Genomic DNA, 25,312 nt, shown 5'->3' with positions numbered 1-25,312 from the left:
TTTGGAATTACAACTCCTTTTCATATTTTATATGAACAAAATGTGCTTGATAGCTTTGCAAAGGACATTCCCAAAGGCAGGTTTTTTTTCTATAGGCCAGTGAATCATGAACTATTCCACAGCATTGATTCTATTACTCCCAGTGGGTGGCAGTTTTCCCATTTGTAGCAGTTCCAAACATTGTTTTTCCCTTAGTGGCAGAAAAATTGCATGATGAATGTGTTTCATATTAAGTTTTGATTAAACACAGGCATTTGTGATAATTTTAGTTGCAATATACTCTTCAAAAAAATAAATTTTTTGTCGTACAAATGTAGTAAAACTAATTGTTTTTCCCCGTATTTTAAAGTTAGAATACATATTTTGGTAATTAAAGTAAGGTTTCTTTGACAGCTTAGTTAGTGTTATGTCATCTTATTAAATATAACTTCCTATTCAAAATGTCTATGGAACTAAAAATAAAAAAATAATAAAAAAAAAGATGCTCAGATTCTAAGGATTTGTATTGCGAATGAATTCTCTGTTTGGGAGCAAGACATATTTCCAAAGCTTTTGACTTAGAAGTTAGGTAAGAAACTCTTGATATCTAAACTACTTTTTAACCTTGTCTTCTGAGAAAGTGCAAATAATTCTAACTGGCATAATCAGAGATTATCCATGTAAATGGAGTGCAAATAATTCTAACTGGCATAATCAGAGATTATCCATGTAAATGGAGTGCAAATAATTCTAACTGGCATAATCAGAGATTATCCATGTAAATGGAATTAATAGATTGGGACAGATAACCAGAAAACAACCAATTCTAGTTTTTTAGGTATTTTGGAGCTGATCCTACAGAAATTAGTCGTTATAATTACTTACCCATAGAAGCTACACAGAAAAATAACGTGTGGGAAATACTCATTCTTTATGACCAAATTAGCCACTTAATTCTCCTTTTTTGCCAGTCTACATTTGGAGAATAACTGAAAATCTCCACCCCATGCACTCTGGAAATCACTCACATCAGCATAAGTGATATATTCATTCTTAGCTGAGTGAATGTTAATGAACCATAAGAGAATTTTAAGGGTTTAGACCAGCTCTCTCTGATTTAAGAGTCTAATTTCCTCAGTAGTTCAGAATCAGTCAGAAAGGGGGAAAAAAAAGGGGGGGGGGGGGGAAAGAAAGGAAATATGACTTAGTTTTACAGTTGTTCTTCTTGGAGTTTCATCTTTCTATGTCATTGATATAAAATTAAATGTTGTGTACCAGTAATTTATTTTAACCAAGAAGGATCAACACAGCTCAGCAGGACATTGTTTCTTCTGGGCTTGCTCATGTCATGGTAAATTGTTTGTTGTGCTGGATAAGTGTGTGGAACTGTCTTCTCTGAGCCCTCCAAATTGCATAGAAATGTAACTGGAAGTCTCTGGTACATTCAGGGCAAGAAGGTTGCTACCTAGTGGGATGTTTTTCAGCATATATTAAATCCTGGTTTGTATTACAGGTACAGACATTCATATTTTGGTTTAATATTTTACAGCTACAGAAAAAACCCCTACATTATTAAATATTATATTAAATAATTCAGAACTCACCAATTGGTCTGGAAATTCCTAAATGTGGTGGCAAACATGCCGTATTTCCCATCTTTTTGTGCAAAAGATCTAAGAAGGTTTTGCACAAAAGAAGAGTTATGTAACATAATGTGTTATGTGAGTGGAAGTCTCAGTATGAGGCATTATTTTCAAGTTAATTTTATTACGTTATTTAATTTCTTCCTTTAATGATAGGTACATCAGATTTTTGATGGTCTGTAAAATGTTCAGGATGTAATTGTTTACTCATATGCCATTGACCAATGAACTGTTTCTACTTCACGTGCTCATTATTTACTAAAAGTGGGTGTAAACTGCAAAACAGTGGGACTGTTTTGCACAGATGTAATTCATATGGAAACTATTAGGTTATGGCTGTTACATTCATGTTATGTTTTCCCATAGAATGCATTTGTTTCAGTGGTGTCTAGAACAGTCATCTTGTCTTCACTGCAACGTGTTATTTTCAATATTAGATTAAAGTATAAAATCTGTAAGCCAAATTCTTGCTGCAGATTAGTTATGGTACAAGGACGAACATTGTCTGTGCAAAAAATTTGGATAGCTTTTGCTTAAGACAAAAAATCAACTAACTGAATGTAGACTTCTGCATTAAACATATACAGAGGTCTGTTTTAACCTGAATCATGTTCAATTAAATGATCACTGTTAGAAGAGTGTGAGATATACTGTAGAGCTGAATGAGCAATGATGCTGAGGAAATTGCAGAGATCTTCAAGTATTTATGAAGGTGGAAGCTAGTAGGCATCAAGTAAAAGTGCATCTGTTTCTTTATAGTCACTGTATTTTAGATAATATGATCTGTCATGCTGATGGTCCTGTTAACCAGGGCTTTTGCTTTAACTTATGTGGGAGATCTTATGGATAATGTAAAGTGGTTCTTTTCATGTGCCAGTCAGGGTTTTGGGGCAAGCAAGAGCATATGAGCCTGCTGAGCAGTAGACATAGACTACTGCCACAAAAGCAGTGGGGAACAATTCAACATTAGTGTTTCACTGTATCTCTAGAGTAGTCTGCATGTTTACAGCTGAAGCTCTCCTATGTGCTTTTGGTGCTTTGAGGGATTTTGTTATTCTTGAGGTTTTTTTCTTTTTATTTTTTTTTTTGGTATTTTTGTTGTTTGTTTTGTTTTGTTAAGTTCTGTTTTTTATTTGTCCCTGCCCATATTTTGAACCCAAGTCATTTAGGCAAATGCTAAACAATTTCTGGTGAAATGATTCCCTATATTGAAAAGGTTTTCTTTTTTCTTCTCAGGGAATTCCTGGAATTCCTGGAAATCAAGGAGCAAAAGGACAAAAGGTACTATTAGCTGTTCAAAACACAGTCAAAACCTATACTATATATACCCATTCCAAACTAAGCGTTCAGGCTCAGAGCAGAGTTTTCATAGTGGGGATTTATAACATCAAATCATGCTGCAAAAGAATGGAGACAATTCATGGCATGTTTAAAAATCTCTTACTAGGTTTTACTTCAACTACTCCAAAAGGAATTAATAGTTTAAAAGGAACCGTGCTAATTTCCTAATACATTGAGAAACAATCTAAACTAGTTAAATCTGCATAGTTAAAGAATAAATTAAAAAATGTTAAGTATACATACATTATTTTTCTCTTTATGTGAAAAATACAGGGTGAAATTGGACCGCCAGGTCAACCAGGAGCAAAAGGGTCACCAGGAGATACCGTAAGTCTCAAAATTGTGTCATTATGAACAAATAACTGCGGTGTCGCCATTCTATGATTGTCATAAACAAACATTCAATGGCAAATATAGGAGCAAACTAGCATTTGCAGATTGGAAAGACAAGGCTATGGTAAATGTAAGTTTTTAGCTCAATGACATATTTGCAGCTTGGAAATTCTGGCTGAAAGCTGTGAACTGTTTTTTTCTTTGTTACCCTTGCCATTACTTTAAGCTTCTGAATATTTTGACAGGAGGTGAGTTTATGTTTTTATAGGGTCTTGGATTCTGATAGTTGTTAAGAGATTGTATTTTTCGGTTTAATTACTTGTTGTCTCATGATTTGTCTCTCCCATCGTTTTTTGAGGTGTTTCCCTATGAAAATCTTCATCAGTGAACTTCTCCTTGACATACAGTAGTCAGGTTGGATTTCATCCATTTTGATAGACAAAGGGGGTTCTGATGTCCCTTTGTAGTGTTAAAAGTAGAAGTATTGTCTTCAAGGACAAATACAGAATACTCAGCGGTTCTCTACAAGTGTCTTGATATTCATTTCTCAGTCATCAGTACTGTCACACTGTTAAGACCATCTTAGTACCTACCTTTCCTTTCTTGACAGGAATAATCATTTTGGGGACCATTCTTTCCCACTTACAGTGACTGCAGGGGTGTTGTGGTGGCTTGTGCCTCACTTGGTTAGATTACAGGAACCTTGAAGGACGAGGATGCCAAGGATGTCAATGTGGACCTTTTAATCCTCTGTCTTTCTTGATGAATCTCTTTAACATCCTAGTTGAAGTTACCATCTTCTAGAGTGTGTAAGGTCAGACCTGAAAGCAAAATTACTTGGGCTTACATCCCACTGTGGTATTCCCTGTTCTGAAGAGAATCCTTGTTTGGATGGAGGTTAGTAACATGTATGTTTGACCACCTTGGTATGTGCAGTCCTGTGTAATTACATGTCACTGCATGCCAAATCAGCCATCTGGGTTTGAAAGTAATTACTAACCTAAGTATCATTTATATACTGGTGTGCTGAAGTGTTCCTCTCCTCTCCTCTCCTCTCCTCTCCTCTCCTCTCCTCTCCTCTCCTCTCCTCTCCTCTCCTCTCCTCTCCTCTCCTCTCCTCTCCTCTCCTCTCCTCTCCTCTCCTCTCCTCTCCTCTCCTCTCCTCTCCTCTCCTCTCCTCTCCTCTCCTCTCCTCTCCTCTCCTCTCCTCTCCTCTCCTCTCCTCTCCTCTCCTCTCCTCTCCTCTCCTCTCCTCTCCTCTCCTCTCCTCTCCTTTCTCTTCCTCTTCTCTTCCTCTTCTCTTCCTCTTCTCTTCTTAAAACTGATGTGGTTTTTTTTGGAGACAGAAATTGAAATTAGTTTGGAATTTTAAAAATTCTGGGCTACTCTGTCATCCAGTACATTTTTAATTTCCTACACAGTATACACTTACCCGCTAGCCAAACAGCATCTCTCCCTTTCCTGACTACCACAGACACAATCACTACATTACAGCTGTCAGAAAGAATTTTTAAATAGAGTACACTGTTTAATTTTCTCTTCATGAACTTTGAGGACTTTTCCAGCTACCTCCTAAAGATCTCTGGAAAAAAATAGATCTCCTTGACAATCAGTTATTGCAGTTGTCCAGATCAAATTTGGATGAAACACTGCCTGAACTGGAAATTCAAATGTCCCTCCTCTTAATTAACACATGAACATTTGTTCTCTCACCTGTGCCTCCTAACTATTTTTATTGCCTGTTACTGGAATTTCTTTCTCCATTTCTTTCGGAACAAAGTTGAGCAAAATGCCAGAGGGAAGGCTATATCATCAACTCCAATAAAGCCTTGTGGGATTCCAAAGTGCTTATATTTATTTAACCCACCTACCATATTTTCTTCAAATTTTATTTAGATAAATAACATCTGGTTCATGATACACTTGAAAATAATTTATTTCTCTTTCCTGTCACCTGATAAATTGAGTAGGAGATTGATGCATGGAATATCTGAATATATTATATGGCATTAGGGAATTTAAACCAGAAAAGATAGTGGGATTTTCCTTGTATTAGTCACACTGAATATGTTTGTTCCAGAAAACACAGATGGAAAGCTTGTGGATGGTCTATTAATAGCTTGGGAAAGTTTCTCAGTTACAAGTTCTTCTTCAGTAATGACTATCCCTATTGCATTGCCAACACCAGCAATTTATTAATTTACCTGACATATAATGTCAGCTCTGCAAAATAGGACAATAATGCTATATTTTATGTCCTTGAATTGTTCTACATTTTCATTCAGGACATTCTCTTCTCTTCTAATTTTTTCTAGTTTTCAGATTATGTTCACAAGCTTTTCCTATATTGCATCTGAAAGTTTCCTTCTTGCAGTGTGCTGATTTCATTTAGTAGTCTCCATGTAATTTTTTAAACAAAACAAGTCAAATATGGCCTAGTAATCAAAGTATGAAAAAGGAAACGAAGAAAAATGGACTTTATTTCTCCTTTTCTGCAGATGTATTCTTGACCTTTAATTATACTAAATGTATTTTCTCATTTGCCTTCTCTGGTGTGTGTTTGCAGGTCAATGTGAATACATAGCTGATTTAATTATTTTTAAAAAATAAGCTATTCTGTACCTATAGCATTTCTGCTTTGTATAAGATAAAATGAATGAGGGACATTTTTGTTGAGCATATGCCACTTCTGTAGCCCAAAGACTGATGTGGATTTCACTAGAAATGATCTAGTGTGGTCGTAGAGTGTCTATGGCCTAAAGAATAAGTTGCTATATTTATTGATGGAAAGTTTTGGTGACCAGTGTTTTCTTATCATAAAGCAGGCAAGAAACATGAATTAATCTGTGGTTAATTTCTATTAATCTTTGGTTAGTGGTAAAGCACAGGTGAAATACCAGAAAACTGATGAAATTCTGAAAACAATAGCTATAGAGAATTGCTTCTTGCTTTAGGTATTCTGAATTTTCTCTTCTATTCTGGAAACAAAGACACCCTTTAAGTTTTAGTTTAGTTTTAAAAAAATAAAGTGTTTTTTTTTTGCAAAGCTGAGTTGTTATCTGTATGAGAAATTATATCTGTTTTTGATTTCACGTGACTTTTGAAAGAAGTCTGAGATAATGTCATGGGAGTGAATTGTTCCTGACATTTAATACTAAACAGAAGGTGATTGTTTTTATTTATATGAAAACGAAGATTAAATAACAGCAATAACAGTGAATTTTGAAAATATTATCGGTTGGAATAATTGATAAAATTTAATCTCTGACAAGTTAGATTTCCAGGCTTTACTTAATTGTTTGACTTTCTGTATCATTATGCTTTTATTTTATGCTGCTCATATTGCAGATTGTATTTCACAGTATTTAAGCAAGTCCAAGTAAAACAATAATAATATATTGATTTTATTGATGCATGAAGTTCTAGACTAAAAGTGAAGTGACATGAACTGGTGAAAAGAGAATTGTTAACACCGGATGTGGAAAATGTGATTAATGGGAATTCCTCCCTGGAAAGTATGATTTCAAAGAAGGATTTATTTTCTAATGTATACTTGAGACTAGCTTTAAACAGAAATTAAGAAAGTCAGCCCTTTGATGATTTAATTCTCTTTAGCTCTTATTTTAGGTAGGGAACATGCAGTTAAACATCCCTTTATGAATATGATTCCATTTGTGGAGTCCAAGAGGTTGTATTGGCTTTGTACATGTGCTAAAGTGTCATGATCTGAACTAGCAGAATCTATTAGGGTCTTGAATGAGTAGTTCAACTTTGAAGATTTTGCAGAAGATACAAAGGTGTGGCCGCAAAAGTTAACTGCTTCTGATAAATCTCCACAAAATTTGCACAGTGGGTCAAGTTATGGCAGCCTTTGAGGGACACACAGTCAGAAAGGAGAAAGAGAATAATTAAATGCCACAAATACTTCTGCTGGTTTTGAAAACCATAAACAGAACCCAAGAAACTTGTGTGTCACTTTCAGTTATAACTAAGGATGCATTACAGGCTGGGTCTTGAGTTTAAGAATTTTTTGCTCAGGAGTATTCCATGACAGCACTGTTCATTTCCCCTGTATGATTTTTTTTAATGTTGCACAGTAGCCCTTCATTAGAAGGTCTGCTCTGGTAATTTAGACCATAGAAAGTCTAAATAATCCACTGTACTGTATCAAAACTATAGCTTGTATTGTAATAAGATAAAAGACATTGTATTTACTGTTTGATTCACTAAAGAAATAGAATAATGATGCTACTAATACAATACCAAGCTCATTATTCCTCTGTTTTAATACAGAAATATCTCTGTCTTTTTCATAAATAAATAGGGTTTGATGGGACCAGAAGGTTCACTTGGTCTACCTGGAGCTCCTGGGCCTAAGGTAAGCGTTTGACTCAATTTGCTTGTGACCTTGATAAACCACTGCTTTGTATGCAAATTTCATCTGGACAATGCCAGGATTTTGCAGCTCAATTTTGGTGTATTGAATATTGGTAAGCAGCTGTATGATTTTCCCTGTGTTACCTTTTATGATAGTTCAGTCTCAAGAGAGGTTAGTGTAACTCAGTAAATGGTGCCTGTCACCCTGTGAGGTTTTAACAGTTGTGGAAATGGTCATGAGACTTTGTTTCAGCTTTACAGTCCTGGAAAATATTCTGCAATGCTGGAAACCAGAAAATTCTCAATATACATCTGAACTTTCCCATGTTACATTTATTTATATTTTAATTGTGTTCAGTAATGTTATGTGCTGTTTCTTCCACCCAAGGAGCCAAACTTATTTCAGATGTAACTTTATTGATTGCACTGCAGCTACAGCAAGAACTAATTTTACCAATGTTCTCAAAAGCTAAAAAAAACCAACCAATTCAGATTGGTTTATGTAACTTTTTAATTTAATCCAAAATGAGTTTTGGATTAAATTGTAAGTATTGAATTGTATGTCCTAGAGAATATTTAGGAATACAGAATCTATTTCCCTAACCTTGCATTTACATTTAGATCCCTTCCCCCCCTACATTATTCTACATCCAAAAGTGTATATGCATTTATTTATAATTGTATACTGACAGGTACATTTTTTTAAGTATTAATGTTTTCTGTAGCCAAGAAGGTTGCATACCTATGATACATCTAAAAATTAATGAGATTTATTTTTGTCTGTGAAAAATGCTTTTATTTTGTATATTTATCTCACTTAGAATATAAGCTGTTTCTTAGTGAATTGTTCTTAATAAGCTCATTCTCACAGAAGTCCATCATGATGTAGTCAATAATTCTTAGATTTAATGCAAAACCTCATGCTGAATATATGTCTAATTCCATAGGCTGTGATAAAAGCCAGGACATAAATAAGTATTTTGACTTAGAAAATTAAATAAGATGATGGAAATGTGAGGTCAGTACACACAAACTTGGTGTGACTGTGTGAGGCAAATGAGGCAGGTGGAGATGGGACAGGTGTGCAGAAGCTGGCAGATCAGCTTTTGTCATCAGTATCTCATCTTTCCTGAGAGAAAATTAAACCTTCAGGCTGCCTGTAATGGAGAAGAACTTCAGCCTTTCAGTCACTACCTGGGCCCATTTTTAAGAGTCAGTTTCTCAACAGTGTCTGTTTATGTTTGCTAGTCATACCACATGTGACAAAACATCATGATGTATCCACCCCATTGTTATACAGGGTGATAAAGGCGAACCAGGAATACAGGGGAAACCAGGATCATCAGGAGCCAAGGTAAATATGATTCTGGGAGTGTTCTAGTTAAAGAAGGGGTTCATTTACTTCATCATGATTTACTAATTTTCCATTATTTCCCCTGGTTAATTATAAGGCAGTTTGTTTCACAGTAAAACATTAGTTAACATCACATTGCATCAGAATCTATTTGATGATTTACTCTTACTATTTTTACTAGATTTTAGGCTGTGAAAATCAAATGCTCTTTAAGTTCAAACCTGCAAACATAGTTGTTACTTGAGGTACTATTTTTTATGTAATTTTGAAACATCAACTGTATTAAAAGACAAAAATAAATATTGAATGTGACTTCTCTATATTCACCATCCCTTCAAAAATCCTTCAGACATTTCAATCATCTTCAGTTGTAAAATTCCAAAATATCATAGCCAAAGTGTATCATGTGGCCTTGAGAAACATCCAGTGTGTGTTTTTACACACAGCATATCACTGACACAAAGCTATTGTATTACTCAGGGTGATCTAGGAGTACCAGGGGCTCCAGGTGAACCAGGCTACCCAGGCATTCCTGGTACCCAGGGATTAAAGGTAGGTATTTTTTTTCCACTTCTACATTAAATGCACCTTTTTTGGAAGTGTTTTTCTTATAAGTGATCATTATTTTACAAAATCCTTTCTCTAAATATATCATTATTGTTAGATAACAGTTGGACACATTTAAAACAATAATATGTCCATCCTGAAAATTGTTTTCTGAGAAAGCCCATGATGTGAAGGCATTTGTGGTGAGTTGACCTTGGATGAATGCCAGGTGCCCACCAAGCTTCTCCATCACTCCCCTCTTAAGCAGGGCAGGGAAAAAAAATCAAGAAAATAAGATGGGAGAAAGTTCATGGGGTAAGATAAAGGCAGTTTAGTAAAGCAAAAGGAAAGGCCATGTGTGGAAGCAAAGTAAACCGAAATATTTATTCTCTGCTTCCTGTGAGCATGTGTTGTCCCGCCCATTCCCAGGAAGCAGCACTTAGTACATATAGAGGTTTGGAAGACAAATGTCACAATAATAAAACTTCCTCTCCTTCCCCTTTCCTTTAGCTTTTATTGCTGAGCAGACTTCATATGGTATGGAATATCCCTTTCAGTTTAGGTCATCTTCCTGGTTATGTCATTGAACAGTTGTGTCTAAAAGTGTTCCAGCCCCCATGTCGTGGGCAGGGACACTTCCTTCCACTAGGCGAGGTGGCTCAGAGCCCCATCCAACCTGGCCTTGAACACTTACAGGGAGGAGGTATCCACACCTTCTCTGAGCAACCTGTCTCAGTGCCTCACCACCTTCAAAATAAGGTACTTCTTCCTAATAAAGCTAGTTTCAGTTTGAAGCCATTCCCTCTTGTCCTGTCATTACAGCCCCTTGTGAAAAGTACCTCTCCAGCTCTCTTCTAAGCCCCTTTTGGGTGCTGGAAGGCTGCTCTAAGGTCTCTCCAGAGCCTTCTCTTCTCTGTGCTGAACAACCCCAGCTCTCTCTGTCTGTCTTCATGAGAGAGATGGTCCAGCTGTCTAATCATCTTCATGGCCCTCTGCTGGACTTGATCCAACAGATCCATGGCCTTCTTGTGTTGGGGGCGCTGGAGCTGGACACAGGTGGAGTCTCAGGAGAGTGGAGTGGAGGGGAGAATCACATCCCTTGCCCTCCTGACCACACTGCTTTTGATGCAGCCCAGGATGCAGTTGGCTTTCTGGGCTGGAAGTGCACATTGCCAAGTCATGTTAAGTTTCTCATCTATCAACATAAACAAGTCCTTCTCTGCCTAAATTTGTGTCTCCACTTGAGATCTTGTCTGGCCATAGCTTACAGGAAAAGGTGAGAGAGCCTTTGGATTTGGAGAGAGAGCCTTGATATTGCAGGGAGCTCTGCTCAGCAATATCCAAAGCACTGGTGTGTTACACCTTTCTGGCCACCATTGCAAAGCACAGCACTATGAGAGCTGCTATGGACAAAATGAACTTCTCAGCCAGACCCAGTAGGGCATTAGAGAAATATAATTAAATCAGGCATCTCACTTTCATAAGAAGAGAAAGGTTGAAGGATAAAGAGACAGTAAGATAGAATGGTGGTGTTGTAATTAAAGTTTTATGAAAATCCCATGCAGAAGTATTCCAACAGATTTCATCTTCTGCTGCAGAAGGCACAAGTTTCTTGTATGTCCAGTGTCATATATGCCAGCCTCCTGTGTACGTCATACATATACTACAGTACTTCACATGTCGGTACACACATATATGAACATGCCTTACATTGACAAGAACATGGAGTCAGTGTCATAATAATAGTTGAATTATTTTCACTATCACTGTATATTCAATTAAATATCTAGGGGTTATGTAAGGCACATGTACTAAGACAATAATATTTTATGAAAGATGATTTTGTTAAAATTTATGAAACTTCTCTAAATTTTAAAATGAAGAAGAAGCCTTTGAAAAGGTCATTTATTTTATATGAAAATGCAAGATAGCTGGAATTGCAAGTCCAGTGACAAACTGGAATTATTCAGGAAGAAAAGCACAGTTTGGGCATCTGACAGTAAAAGTGAAGCCTTTCAGCTATAGATGATTTTAAAACTTGAAATAACTGAATATTTTACATTCAAGTACAATACAACAAAATACTACAGTTGGCATAAATTTCTTCTTATGTTCTGGGATTTTCAGTCAGGTAAATATCTGCCATGGCAAAAATCTCCTTTTCACTACTGTTTACATTTAACTAAACATTTATTTTATTCCCCCCTTCCCACCCCCTCAACCCTAAAAAAAACCCAAACAAACACACAGAGTTTTGGCTCTTACAAGAAAGCTGACAAAACAGACCCAAAAATCTCCATTTTAATTAGTTTCTTTATTAAATGCTGTTTTGCATCCCCCCTGTAGATCTGTCTCTTGTTTCATCAGCTGCTATGTTCATGGTTCAGCATTTTGCTTTATGTCTATTTAAACACAAGATGTCAGATTTAGAGTAAGAGCCACCTCCATAACTTTTAGTTTCCTTTTCAGGAAAATGGCCACATTTTTGAGTACATATTTTATACCTCTGTTGTTAATTGGAATGAATAATTTTCATGCATTGCCTGTTTCTCTCCAGGGTCAATTAAAGGTGTTCAGACAAGTTGATAAAAATACATACCTGACTTCTAAGCACCATTTACCATCTGATTGTCAATCCCCCCCCCCCATTATTATTTACTTTAAACATTTTGAGGCCAAACAAGTGGGTGGAAATGGAGCTTAGTCCTTAAATATTTTGATTTAATTTAAATATAGAGGTGTTTGTGGTGAAAAAATACTTTTTTCTTGTTTGTTTTGCATAACTTATGCATGTGGTGGTGCATTCAGCTAAAATTTAACCCATAAGAAATATTGCCTCCCTTCCTGCCTGCATCCTCTCCACTCCCATGCACTGAGTAGGTAAAGTCCTTCTGGACTTGCCACCTCATTATGTTGTATTTTTTAATTTCTTACTTGGTATGTGAGCATCCACTTTCTTTTTAATTTTTTTACTTGTTATATGAGTGTCCAACTCTTTTGTTAGTTGTTTTAATGACAAAGTCCTTTCTTGGAATGGCTTTCAGGACTTTTTTGTGTACATGAAGATAAAATGATTTGTTTTCTTTCAGTATAAGAAAAAGATAGCTGTTTCTCTTGTAATTACTGTGTCAATTGAAAGCAGAGACTACATGTTTTAGAGGTGACTCATGTTTAAATGGAAACCTTTCTTCTAATATTTTACAGGGGGAGAAAGGAAGCCAAGGTGACACTGGTATCCAGGTAGATCAACTTTTTTTATAAAGAAATCATCTGGCATTGCTATTTATATGAGTCTTAGGTATTAATTCAGATGGGGTTTTCTTAAAATTAAATTCGACAGAAGGTTAACTTGAATAGCAGCAGTAACTCTCCTTCAGGGACATCTGCATTTCTGGGGGCCTGAGCACCCTGTTGGCATTTGGTGCAGAGCTGTGTGCTCCTAGCAGTGGTGCAGGCACAGGGTGCAGGTTGTGCTGCTGCCCCAGGGGCCTGGGGCACCACCCAGGACTGTCACAGGATGTGCCCTGTCCCTGCCTGCAGGGCACTGCAGGATCACAGAAACACAGCAAAGTAACTCCACCTGCCTCTGCCTACCTACTTTACTATTGCCATATGGGATTCTCCTCCTTGCTATTTAAAATTATGGAAATACCTACAAGAAAAACAAGCCTATTCTGTCATTACCTGGATCCTGGCTTGGTTCTTCTGTGTTCATGGTAGAAATTTTATTCTTCACAGTTTGTGCACTGATCTCTTTGAAGAGTAACTTTTCAGATTGATTTGTCCTGGTTTAGAATGAGTTTTTAATATTTAGCTCCTTGTGTTATTTTTTGATAGTTTAATTACATGTACCAGATAAGTCTATATTTTATAAAATGTTCTTCTTTTCTAAAGGGACTGAAAGGAGAAAAAGGAAGACAAGGAAATCCAGGCTTACAGGTACTGTTAAAATGGTGATCCTACTTCAAGACAGCCATAGTGATCCTAGTTTGAGGCCATGATTCATATTTGTTTCTTACCACTTCTTCCTTCAACACATATAGGTCTTTGCATCAGGTGAAATACATTTATGTACAACATGATAACATAGTTATATAAATTGCCTCTTAAACACTCTTAGTATTTTTAAAATAACAACTATAACACAGAGAAGACAGAGCAACACTTCTCTCAGCTGTGCATGCTCGAAGGATGAGAGGAAATGCACATGAATTGGAACACAGGAACTTGATATACAGGAAAAACATTTTGTTTTGAGGGTGGACAAACACTAGAGCAGGTTGCTCATAGATTTTGTGGCAAAACCTGTCTGGACAGCATGTTGAGTTGATCAAGCTGCATCTGTCCTGCAAAGGAAGTTGAATCCAAGGAGGTCACTTCCAACCTACATATTTCTGTGTTCTGTGATAGTATATCTTGAGAAACAGACCATAAGTGCATTTCTTTTCTTATTGTAACAAAGCCTTAATTACATTTTTATAAAATATTTATAAGTAATATAAAATGCAGATAACATCAAATAGTGGCTTTTATGTAAAGGTTATAAGAGTGATAGTTGAGATGTTTAGATTTTGCATGCACCATGCTACACTTTCATACAGTTCATTACCTCCTAGACTATACTGGGAGTCATTATTGACATCTTCTGTGCTCATAAATTACAGATGTTTCCTGTTTCAGCTGTAAACCAGTGAGATCCATTTGTTTCTCTTTAACTCTAGGCCAGTGTATTCTGATTGTGTCATAGTTGGCGATCTTGTTATTCCGCAGAAAATAGCTGTTAGTATTTATAAATACTTGCTAACTGCATAATCTATGTCATGTCTAAACAGAGAAGTATTTTTTAGAGGTACATATCTGAAACTAGACTTGGAAGGAAGCCACGGTTGCTTTTTTCAGAATGACGCCATTGACACAGCTGCCCGTCTAGCCAGATGGACCCGATTCCCAGGGATTCTGGGCAGGAGACCTGGACTGCATGTTAGTTAACACTCTCAGAGATACACAGGTTGAAAACAGTTCATTATTAAACCTGACCACATTTTTCAATAAGGAAATATTTTTTTAGTTTAAACTAAAAGACGAATCATTGACTTAACCAAATATAATGGCTTAGATTGACATTTTACAATTTAAACTTTCTGGTTAATTTTTTTTTTTTTTTTTGCAAATAATGGACAATTTTTTTCATATCTTATTTTAGTCATAAGGGAAAATAAAGTGATAGTGAAAGAAAACTTTTTTTTTTTTTCCCCAGACAGAATGATGCAACTGAATTGCTGTTGCTTGCTTTCTTTTTTTTTTTTTTTTTTTGAGAAAGCTGAAATAATAATACAGACTAAGTCTGAAATTGTTTCCAGTGCTTATCTGGTTTGGTCAGGAACCAAAAAAATCAGTCCTTTAGTAGACAACACAAGACCTTTCCAAGAATTCTCAGGACTCCATGGCACATACATATTTCCTTGTCCATAAGAATGAATCAGAAAAGTGAACTGCCATCTTGCCATGGGACGTAATGGTCACTAATGCCATTGAATCATTTTGGCAGAAATGACACCAAAATAATTTGCTAGGATGCAAAATCTGCCTTACCATGGAGTCTATATTTCTAAGGCACTGAAATTAATTTCTGCCTAGTAAGATGGTATTAAACAGTTTGAATCAGGAGTTTACTTCCACTAGGACACATGCTATTTCTTTTGTAAAGGGAATAAGATTTTGTCTCTGAAATCTATATTATGTTTATATGTTTATAATATGTGTGATATAGTCCCAACTTATCCTCTAGGTACATGATATTAAAGGTAATACTGAACTGTTCATTCACTCTGATATAAATTTTTCATAATTATATGCAGTTTTGTTTTTTGCACTATAGCAATCAGAGAATCTTTACAAATTACCATTTGTGATTGATTGTTGAAAAAAAAGGATAAAAAATATTAATTTTTGATTCCAAGTAATTTGGATCAACCTGCATTTTGAATTTCTTTTTCATCATATTTTTTAAAGGGAGTAGAAGGATTGAGGGGAGAACGAGGAGAGGTATGTATCTTTGCAATGATAAATATAGTATTACAAAGTTATTCCATTTGTTTCTGAAATTAGGTGATCTGTAAAACGTGTGTTTAGTCTTACTTCAGTACTGACATGTCTGGGAGAAATTGAAAAATATCGAAGAAGTATTAGTTACAAAGAGAATGAGGTATACATTTAATTAAAAATTATTAAAGCCAAACATATACTTTAAGAGAATTGAAAAGCCAAGAAACCAACCAACAAAAAAAGAAAGGATTGGTTGAATAGAGGAAATAACTAAAGAAAATAACTATAGAAAAATAATAATTGTGTTGCATATTGTTTAAAAATTGGTATGTAAAATAATTAATTTCTGGGCTATTATTTATTTATTTATTTCAGTATTTTGTAAAATCAGAGTATACACTTTCCCCTTAATCAAATTCTTCTTCAAATTTATTTAGATCTCATTTGTTCAACCTTTTTCCTTTAAGCATTGTTGCACATCAATAGCTGGATACATTAGTTGGAAGTTCCATTCTGATAATGAAATTATTTTATCCATTTTAACATATAAATTGTTTCATATGCTTCTGTGATTCTAGGAAATTCTTCAGTTGTGGTTTGGCTTATAGGCGTTTTACTAAATTATTGCCAAAACTGGTAAAAGATTCCTTGTATACTATTGAATTAATCTCCTTAAGTATTGTAAAACATGGCAATAAAATATTTATACAGGAAATTAATTTAAATAATTTCTTAATATGTATTAAGCTATAACAATGTCACTGTTTTTACTTATCAAATCTAAAAAATTAGTTTATTTTCTGTTTCTATAAAATGTGTTTTTTGTTAGACTCTGATTTCTAGTAAGTTTCTTCAGCCTGTAAGTCTCAGCACTCACTGAGCTGTTTTCCTTTCTTCGCTTTTCTTTGCCAATAGCAAGGGTCAGCAAACAAGGCCTCACATGGATGTGGCTGAGCATTAAAACACCAAGATTTACTGTGGAAAATGTTCCCCCTACAGTTTCAGTTGTTTCTTGGCAAGTTCTTCAGGCAGTTCTGCTGATGCTTCCAACATTTTCTCCTGGTGTTTTTATGCTGGCTTCTTGCCTCTAATGTTGTTCTACAGTAGATGCTACTTCCTCAGTATTCTCTGGTTCTTAATGCCTTCTAGCCCCTCTAACATTTAGTTCAGATAGCTCAGCTTGCAAGTCTTTTATGTAAATATAGTCCACAGAGGTAAAAGGAATTAAAACTAAAAAAAGAACCAAAAGAAAACCTCTCCTATGTATAAGCCCAGCATGACTTCAGATCTCAACACATATAGTTTCTAGTATAGCCACAGGTAGCTGCATGAGCACCATGTGCTTATCTCTGATCCTCGCTGACTGTTTAAATGAAAAAAACACCTTAGCAATTATGTACTAGAAATGAGCAAGTACAAAACTACATGAGGTAGCTAAGAGGATCCTTTCTCTGTGACCACAACATTCAAGATGTCAATATCAAGAAAATTAATTGCAACTATAAGTTTGGAAGAAGTTGTATCTGAATTAATGCTTGACTTTTGAAGGTATGGCCTGCTGTTCAGGACATGCCTCTGAACTGGCTACCCTTCCAGCAGTAATCTTAGGCACTTGACTGATAGCTGTAACATTTTGTCTCATTTCTGTTTCTTTAAGAACCTGTCTGATTTTACAGCCTAGCTCATAAAACTGGTTAATCTGACATTGAATTTAAAGCTTGTTATCCTGTAGTTCCCAATTCATGTAGAGAATTCTAGGCATTGTTACTAATATAGACCAAGCCAGGAAGCTTTGAATTTTTCTGATGTGAAGAAACTTGATAAGTAATAGAGGAGATGTTACAAAGTAATATAAATACCATAATTTAAAATGCAGTGGAATCCTATTGAGACCATATGCATGAGTGTTTTTTAAACTTCTATTATTTGCTTCAATGGGTTTGTCGTATATAATAGTTGCGTTCTCACAGTTCCATCTAAAATAGTTGGAAAGTTTTTCAGCAACTGATAATGTTATGCAGAAGCTGTGCAAACAAGGGAGGAAAAAGCTCATAAGGGAGCAAGCGTAGTACACTGACTTTAATCTTGGGCACATACTGATGTTTTGTTGGCTCCAGAGCAGGGAAAGAGTTCCACATGAACTATTCCAGTAGGTAATTCCATACATGGAACCATTGCTTTGGTGAAGATATATCAAAATATTTTTCAGCATTTTTTTACCTTTTCTAATGAAGCAAACAGGCTACAGTTACTATCAATCAGATGGAAAAAAAAAAGCAAAAAAAAATCCTTAATTGAAATAAAATGATTTTTTCCTTTGTCTTATACACTGCAGATATAAGGTAAAAGGCGTAATTATTATTGTAAGTTTCCAAGAACTTCAGTGGTGCCAGAATTTCACATCCAATTTTTCTGGCCTTCTAAGGCCAGAAAAACATACTATAAAAAATTTTCTGATTCTGAGGAAAAAGTGAATAAAACCCTTCCTTCCATGTGTTAATAATGAATAGTAACATGGGTCCTGAAAGTTAAGAAAAGCTCATTTATTTCTAGTTCTCTTTGGTAATTTAATCTGAAACAGGTACTAAGGAAACTGAAAACTTCAATACATTTTAGTAGAATAGATATCAATATCAAGTTAATTTTCATTGGCATCACATTAATTTGATGAAGAACTTCAATAAAGATTTCTTAGAATATGTTTGTTTGGTACTACCTACCTTCCAAATGATCTGTGAACATAAAATTGGCTTTTCATTGATTTTTCAATCCAGAAGGGTGCAAAAGGAGATCCAGGCATTCGAGGCATCAGTGGACAAAAAGGAGAATCTGGTGTCCAGGGTTTGATTGGACCTCCTGGCCTCAGAGGTCAGCCAGGAGATAGAGGACCCCCAGGACCACCTGGATCAGATGGAAAACCTGTATGTATGGGATTTCAAACTTTTCATTTTGGCTACCTTAAAAAGGTACCAGAAAGAATTGCATGCTCTGTTCTCTATTCAATTCAGGCACGAGAATTTTCAGAAGAGTTTATTCGACAGGTGTGTTCAGATGTACTGAGAAGTAAGTTGGAAAGCTTCTTTGCTGTTGTTTCCTTGTTTGAAGTGCTAAAGAAGTTAGTTTCCTGATAATTATAGAAACGCTTTTTTGAAAGCACGTTCCATACTGCAAATTTATTCGTTGCTTTCCTACACGTGTGGAGGTATATTTCCACATCACAGGCTCCATACTTTACCGTCTTATTTCCTAAAATAAGTATATTTTCTTAAGAGAGAGAACTGATTTTGTATTAGTGGTTGGGGGGCAATACTTCTATTGTTGCAGCACTTTAAGCAATTTTTTGTTTGAATTCTCCCAGCCCAGTTGCCTGCCATTCTCCAGAGTGGAAGACTACAAAACTGTAACCATTGTCAGTCCCAAAGTGCTGCCCCAGGACTTCCAGGACCACCAGGTCCAAGAGGCCCTGAAGGCCCAAGAGGGTTTCCTGGTTTACCAGGGAATGATGGCATTCCAGGGCTGATGGGCATGCCAGGTCGCCCTGGGGCTCGTGGGACAAGAGGTACAGTGTGCGTGTGGCACGGTGCTAAAGGCCTTTATGCCTTGGGTTTCTGCTTCTGGTTTTGGATGGGATTAATGCAGGGTGGAGTAAGAGAATAGCTGGGCTTGCTTGGCTGAATGGAATTGTGACCATGGAGCAGGGTGGATGTTTCACGTGGGAACACATGACAGGAGAGTGAATACAAGAACACAGATGGATAGTTATTGTTCAGTTCTACTACAGTCTACTATAAACTCTGTTCTGATCTTTTTAGAGAGTTCTTAGTCTCATGTAAATGTTTCTACCTGCATTTAGATTTTTTTTTTAGCTCAAATATGTGTAGACATAAATTTCAAAGTATTTCCATGTCTTCTTATTTCTTTCCTTCCAAACTTGTTTGTTTCTGCTTTTTTAGGGAACAGTATTTGTTCACTGGGTTGCTAGCTGTGCTGATTTTTGACATCCAACAACTTTTATACTTCCTTTGATTTCCTGACTTTTTGTCCTTTTGTTCTCTTTATCTCTAAAGAATTTTTTCTCCTTTCTTTCTAAACATTCTGAATTATTTTTAGGCAGGCTAAGGTTTATGCTTTCAGGTAACTCAGCTGTCCAAACATTGCAATTGATTTCTGTGATGTATTTGCAGATATTATGTTAAGTATGCATATATAGTCTGGAACTAGAGTGAGAGACTGGGTGGAGTCCATAATTTGGTAACTGGTAGCATCAAAATAATCAGGAAAGCTGTATGAAATAACAGCCAGCTAGTAATATGCCAATGGTAAGCAGACAAATGGTTGATAAATATTTACTTTCTTTGTGACTTGCTACCTATGACCTAGCATACCAAATTAATGATGTATGTAATGATGATTTGCCTGTAGTACTTTTATTTAATCTCCAACAGGAGAACTTGCTTTTGAAAGATTACATATTTAATTCAATAAATATTATCAAATGCTGATTTCTGACTTCATTGGATGAAAATTATGTGCAAAGATATGAATGTGTTTGCTAATTCACAGGCCTGCCAGGGAAGAATGGTGCAAAAGGCAACCAAGGAGTTGGTGTTCCTGGGATCCAAGGCCCCCCAGGACCTCCAGGTGAGGGATGGTTCAGGTGTGCATATTCAGTGCATGCTAATAATTTTTTTAAGTGTGGTTTAGAAAAAATATTGATGTAATTTAGAAAAACTTACATACTTTGTACACTTCTTACTTACCAAATATATTTTAGGGTAATGCTTGTCGCTTGCATACCTTATAAATTGCCATATAATACATTATTTAATATAAGACAGGTCCTGTAAGAGATTGCTATCTGAGACTGCTGTTTCTTGATAGGTGGATCCTGAAGTCAGCTATATCTGAAAACTGACCCCTGATATGATCATGTGACTTTTAAGCATTACTTAATGAGGGAAAATATTTTTCATAACATTAGTGTATGCATACAAAATGTAAAGTTGGGGAAATAGAAAATCTATTAGGGCCCCATCCAAAGCCAGAGAAACAAATAGGTGCTTGCCATGGTGGTTCCAGATTATATGATAAAGTAGAATAGTGTACTAAAGCAGATTTTCATACTCTCTTTCAAAAGCTATCTTTATTTAAAGTGTTTTCCACATGATTTAAAAAAAATCTTTATAAGATATTATGTTGTTTATATAAATATATAAGGAGTTTGTGACAAGAAATGTTTTTTGCAGGAAATGAAGTTTTCTTTTTCTGCATACTTCACCAAAGAGCCAGGGGTGTTGTGGGTTCATACTTTTTCTTTTTCATTTTAATAGTAATGCATTTATTTATTTATTGCCTTTTAATTGCCTTTTAATAATTGCCTATTTATTTATTTATTGCCATTTAATTATTTATTTGTGTGTTATTAAGGTCCTGAAGGTCCACCAGGCATGAGTAAGGAAGGACGTCCTGGAGAGCGTGGGCAGCCTGGGAAAGATGGAGATCGTGGCACTCCAGGAATGCCAGGACCAGTTGGACCCCCTGGAATTTGTGACCCATCACTGTGTTTTAGTGTAATTGTGGGAAGAGATCCATTTAGAAAAGGACCAAATTATTAATTTGTGATATGATAATTTAGAGGAATAGCTATGGTGCTTATCTTTCATGGTCTTTCAAATCTCAGGAAGGTGACCAGCAATCATCCCACACGAAGGAACAAAAGTACCTCTGACATTAAAAGCATCATAAATAATGATCTCAAAGGTTATACATTCCTTTAGACAAGAAACACCAAAACTCCAGAACTTTTTTTTATACCTTGCACTGGTTGAATATCAAGTGTTTTTAAAGAGATTATCAGTTTCAATAGAAATAAAATTACCTATAATATTTGGTTTTTAGTATTTAAGCATCTTATCATTCTCCTTTTACCTCCTTTTACCAAAGAAAGTTCTTTGCAAAATTGCTGGAAACACCACTGGGAGCAGAAGTAGGTCTTAAATGGCATTGATCAGGTATAAATAACTGTGAAATTTTTCACATGCAGCCAACTTACACAGTATTTGATTTTGAAATAATATGGCTGGCTTTGACTTCATGTGTGTGCAAATTTCATTGCCTTATTTACATTTCATATGTCATTGCTCCAGACGTGAGTGAAAGCATGTTATCAGATTTTTATTAATTAAGACAGATACTTGGACTCACCACAGGAGAAATGCCACCTGTTTTCCCATGCAGCTCTGCTTAAAACCAAGGTGAAATGCTAGGGTAGAACTACAGGTTCAAGAGCCAAGATTTTATTGAAGATGGTACTGTCAACTACTAAATGTCAGAAGTTTCCATATGGGTGATTCAACCCATATGAAAATAGCATTAAAAATAAAAAAGAGCAAAAACCTGACATAGCTGGCTTTAGCTATGATTTGACAAAATTAATGATTTAAAAATGTTTGCACAACCCCAATGTAACAGTTTTGTGTAATGAAGTATCAAGTTATGTACTCTTTGCTGCTTCTGCTCAAGGACTGCGTTGCCAAATTGAAGAAGCAGGTTTACAAGGAAAAAGGTCTAACTGGTGGCTGACCAGCTGCAATGTTTGTTATGCTGTTTTCCTTTTCATTTTAAGCCAGCTGTGTGTAATTTTCATTGTATGCTTTGCTAATGAAGTTTATTGCTTGCTTTTACATAAAGAGCAAAGGCACAGTTCCTGTGAGAATTGAAAATCCATTTCTTAAATTAAGGCAGAGTCCTGTATTAAGTTAACCCATGCTTCACAAATCACTTTTTCTAATGTGTTATTTTTCTGTTGTCCTGCTATCAGAGACTGTTAATATGCTTGACATTCAAGGTAAAATAAAAGACACACTTTCCAATAAGATGTATGGTTGAGTGAATTATGAGTCTGAGAGGGGGCAAAACCAAGACCAACCAAACAAGCACAAGTCAGAAAGACCTCTGACTACAGTGAATACAAACAGAAGACCAGAGTTCCCTACTTGTAGAAAAATCCTCTTGATTTTCAGCTAGTCTGATTGGCAGCTTTGTTTATTATTTCATTTGATCAAATTAACACATATATCAAGCTTAAATTTTAGAAGTAGTGGTGGTTTTGTCACCCCATTAGTCCTACTGGGGGATTGTTTCTGAATGAGTGACAGGATCTATGAGTAATTTCCAGTTTGCATCTATTAATTGGCCCTTTCTTGTAGTTTTTATGTGTCTGATCAATTTCTATTTGAGCTCAGCTTTGGTTTTGTCTGCATTTCTGTGCACTGTAGCAGTTCCCTTACAGTTCTTGACAGGTGTTTGTCTGCTTTTCCAGCTCTGGAATGCTTCTCTTTTCAACAGACTCAGAAGCTCACAGTTAAGCCAAGGTGGTCTCTTGCTCTGCCTACTTCTCTATCTTTAAAGGAGATGAACCGTTTTTGTGCTTCCAGGAAGAGAATTTTAGAAAACTTCCTGGCATGTGCTAGCTCCTCTAACCCTCATGGAAGCATCCCATGAAATCCTTCCCAATTTAGGTCCGAGTGAGCTAAAATTTTCTCTTCTAAAATTTAAAACATTTTTTCTAATACTAACCTTCAGTGTACTCCAGTTCCTCCTGTTTGTGCCCCAGGCTGTGTGCACTGATATATATACACTTGGGGTGGTTTGTCTTCTGGCTGTCATCTTGTCAGGCTGCTAAGGAACATTTGCCTTAATTTTTTTTTTCCCATGCAGATAAAAGAGATAGTTACTTATCCTCTGCTCCTTCTGGTATGTAAAGTAGCTCAGTCTGGCCTAGCAGGAGTATTTCTTTACAGTGCTGGTTAAAGAGTACAATCTAAGCTAGCTACAGCTATAAAACAAGTTCTCATGTTGGACCCATTTCATTTTGTGTAATAATATAGTAAGAAAGACTGAGTTAGTAAACAAAATAATTAGGAGGCTTCACTGAATGTAAAACCAAATTCAAAGCCCTGATCTCCAAAAGGGGGAGATTTGATGCTGAATCTATTTGATTGCCTACATTCCTGAGTTTTTTGAGCTTTAGTGCTGCTGGATCTCTGGTATTTTGCTCTGAATTTGAGTCTGTGAAACTGTGGCATTTCTACAAAAAGAGATTTGGTTTTGACAAGCTGGAATTTTCCAGAAGACATGCTAGCCATCCAGTCTGTGCAGGTGCCTTTTAGCAAATGCTTAAATACACAAAGTCACTTTGGAAATGTAATTCTGCATTATTAAATGCCTAGGAGCTCTATAGGAAGTAACTTGCATCCCAGTGAAATGCATATGTTATAGCCTAGGAACCTGTGATTTCAATTATAGCTCCTTAAAAGATTTTATCAAGCCAGAATTTAACAGACTTCATAATCATTTAATTTCCTGACTTCATTTGATATAATGGGATCATACAGCAGTGTAGGTGTGTCCAAGATTGCATCTTGATTGGAACTTTTAACTGAGCATATTAATATATTTCCAGGTCTTCATTTGATTCTACAGTAAGAGGTTAAACAAATGGTATAAACTTGAGTATTATCAGATTAATGATCCACAGGAGAGAGATTTTTATTTACTATTGATGCAAACTATATGAGATTCTTGCAGATGTTAATCTTCAGTCAGAAGCTGTGAATTAAAAAGATCACAGTGCAACATGTCACCATCTCTGATATTCTCTGGAAATAATTACTGGAAATTCTGTTAACTGTCATTTACTTACTTTCCTGATGATAGTCTTTAAAACTGGATCTTGGGCTAATTTTTAAGCACAGGGCAAGATTAAAAAAAAGTCTGGATGTTTTTTATTGGTAGCATTTTGCTTCTAACGTGGAGTTAAGAAATATCCTCTCTGGTTGTCTAGTGCCTGTTGGTGTCAGTAGAGGAACTATGATTCACTACACTAAATTTTTAATATGGCTTCCACTCATAATATCTCTGTGTGCATAAAATATATTTAATATTTACCACTTTACTATGCTCATTGATTGCTATTTTCTCTCAGTTTCTTAGGCATGTACTTGGACATAAAGATGCAGAGTGGAAAAGTATTACTGTGGGAACTGGATTTCTTAATGAAAGCCTAATGCTGTATGGATGGAGCTCAGCAATTTTCACCTCTGAGAATCATGATCTTAGAGAAGTTTGGAGTAAATACATGTGGGGTGATGTGTCTATATAAAAATATATATGATTTAGTAAAAGACCAGATGTCACAGATGGTTTCCACATGTGCAGATTTATTTGGTAAATATATACATGTATATATTGTGTATATATGTGTATATATATCTGTGTGTGTGTGTGTGTGTATGTATCATTCTCAGTTCTTCATTTGTTTAACTGAAAGATATCATAGTCCTACAAATAAAAACAAAAAAGTAAAAGCATAAATGTGGCTTGGGTTGGAATGGACCTTAAAGATCCAACCTCCAGCCATGGGCAGAAACATTTCCTTCCACTAGACCTTCCAGCCTGTCAGGGATGGGGCACCTGCAACTTCTCTGGGCAACCTGTTCCAGTGCTTCACCACCCTGACTGTATTTCTTCCCAACAATCACAATTCTTTTACTATTTCTTCATAAGAGTGATGCTCCATCCCTCTAATCATCTTGGTGTCCCTCCTCTGGACTCACTCCAACAGGTCCTTCCTGTGCTGGGGACCCTGCAGGTGGGCTCTCACCAGAGTGCACAGAGGGGCCGAATCCCCTCC

At 36.0% G+C, this 25,312-nt stretch overlaps 1 protein-coding gene across 1 annotated transcript in view; it reads left to right on the top strand.

Annotated features, from left to right (window-relative positions):
- COL21A1 (collagen type XXI alpha 1 chain) overlaps positions 1–24,973 on the top strand; it is a 146,870-nt gene extending 121,897 nt beyond the window's left edge. Inside the window, exons 21-33 of the mRNA XM_064412261.1 lie at positions 2,859–2,903; positions 3,237–3,290; positions 7,621–7,674; positions 8,974–9,027; positions 9,508–9,579; positions 12,778–12,813; positions 13,468–13,512; positions 15,586–15,618; positions 18,393–18,539; positions 18,627–18,681; positions 18,977–19,177; positions 20,182–20,259; positions 21,046–24,973. Coding sequence (XP_064268331.1) covers positions 2,859–2,903; positions 3,237–3,290; positions 7,621–7,674; positions 8,974–9,027; positions 9,508–9,579; positions 12,778–12,813; positions 13,468–13,512; positions 15,586–15,618; positions 18,393–18,539; positions 18,627–18,681; positions 18,977–19,177; positions 20,182–20,259; positions 21,046–21,233 — 1,062 coding nt within the window. The 3' untranslated portion in view covers positions 21,234–24,973. The remainder of the gene's footprint in view (positions 1–2,858; positions 2,904–3,236; positions 3,291–7,620; positions 7,675–8,973; positions 9,028–9,507; positions 9,580–12,777; positions 12,814–13,467; positions 13,513–15,585; positions 15,619–18,392; positions 18,540–18,626; positions 18,682–18,976; positions 19,178–20,181; positions 20,260–21,045) is intronic.
- Positions 24,974–25,312: the final 339 nt, after the last annotated feature.

The sequence above is a fragment of the Passer domesticus genome, chromosome 3 (genome assembly GCF_036417665.1).
Source record: "Passer domesticus isolate bPasDom1 chromosome 3, bPasDom1.hap1, whole genome shotgun sequence".
In the NCBI taxonomy this organism is placed as follows: domain Eukaryota; kingdom Metazoa; phylum Chordata; class Aves; order Passeriformes; family Passeridae; genus Passer; species Passer domesticus.
The sequence above is the reverse complement of the archived record's forward strand: the minus strand, read 5'-3'. Positions and strand labels throughout refer to the sequence as shown.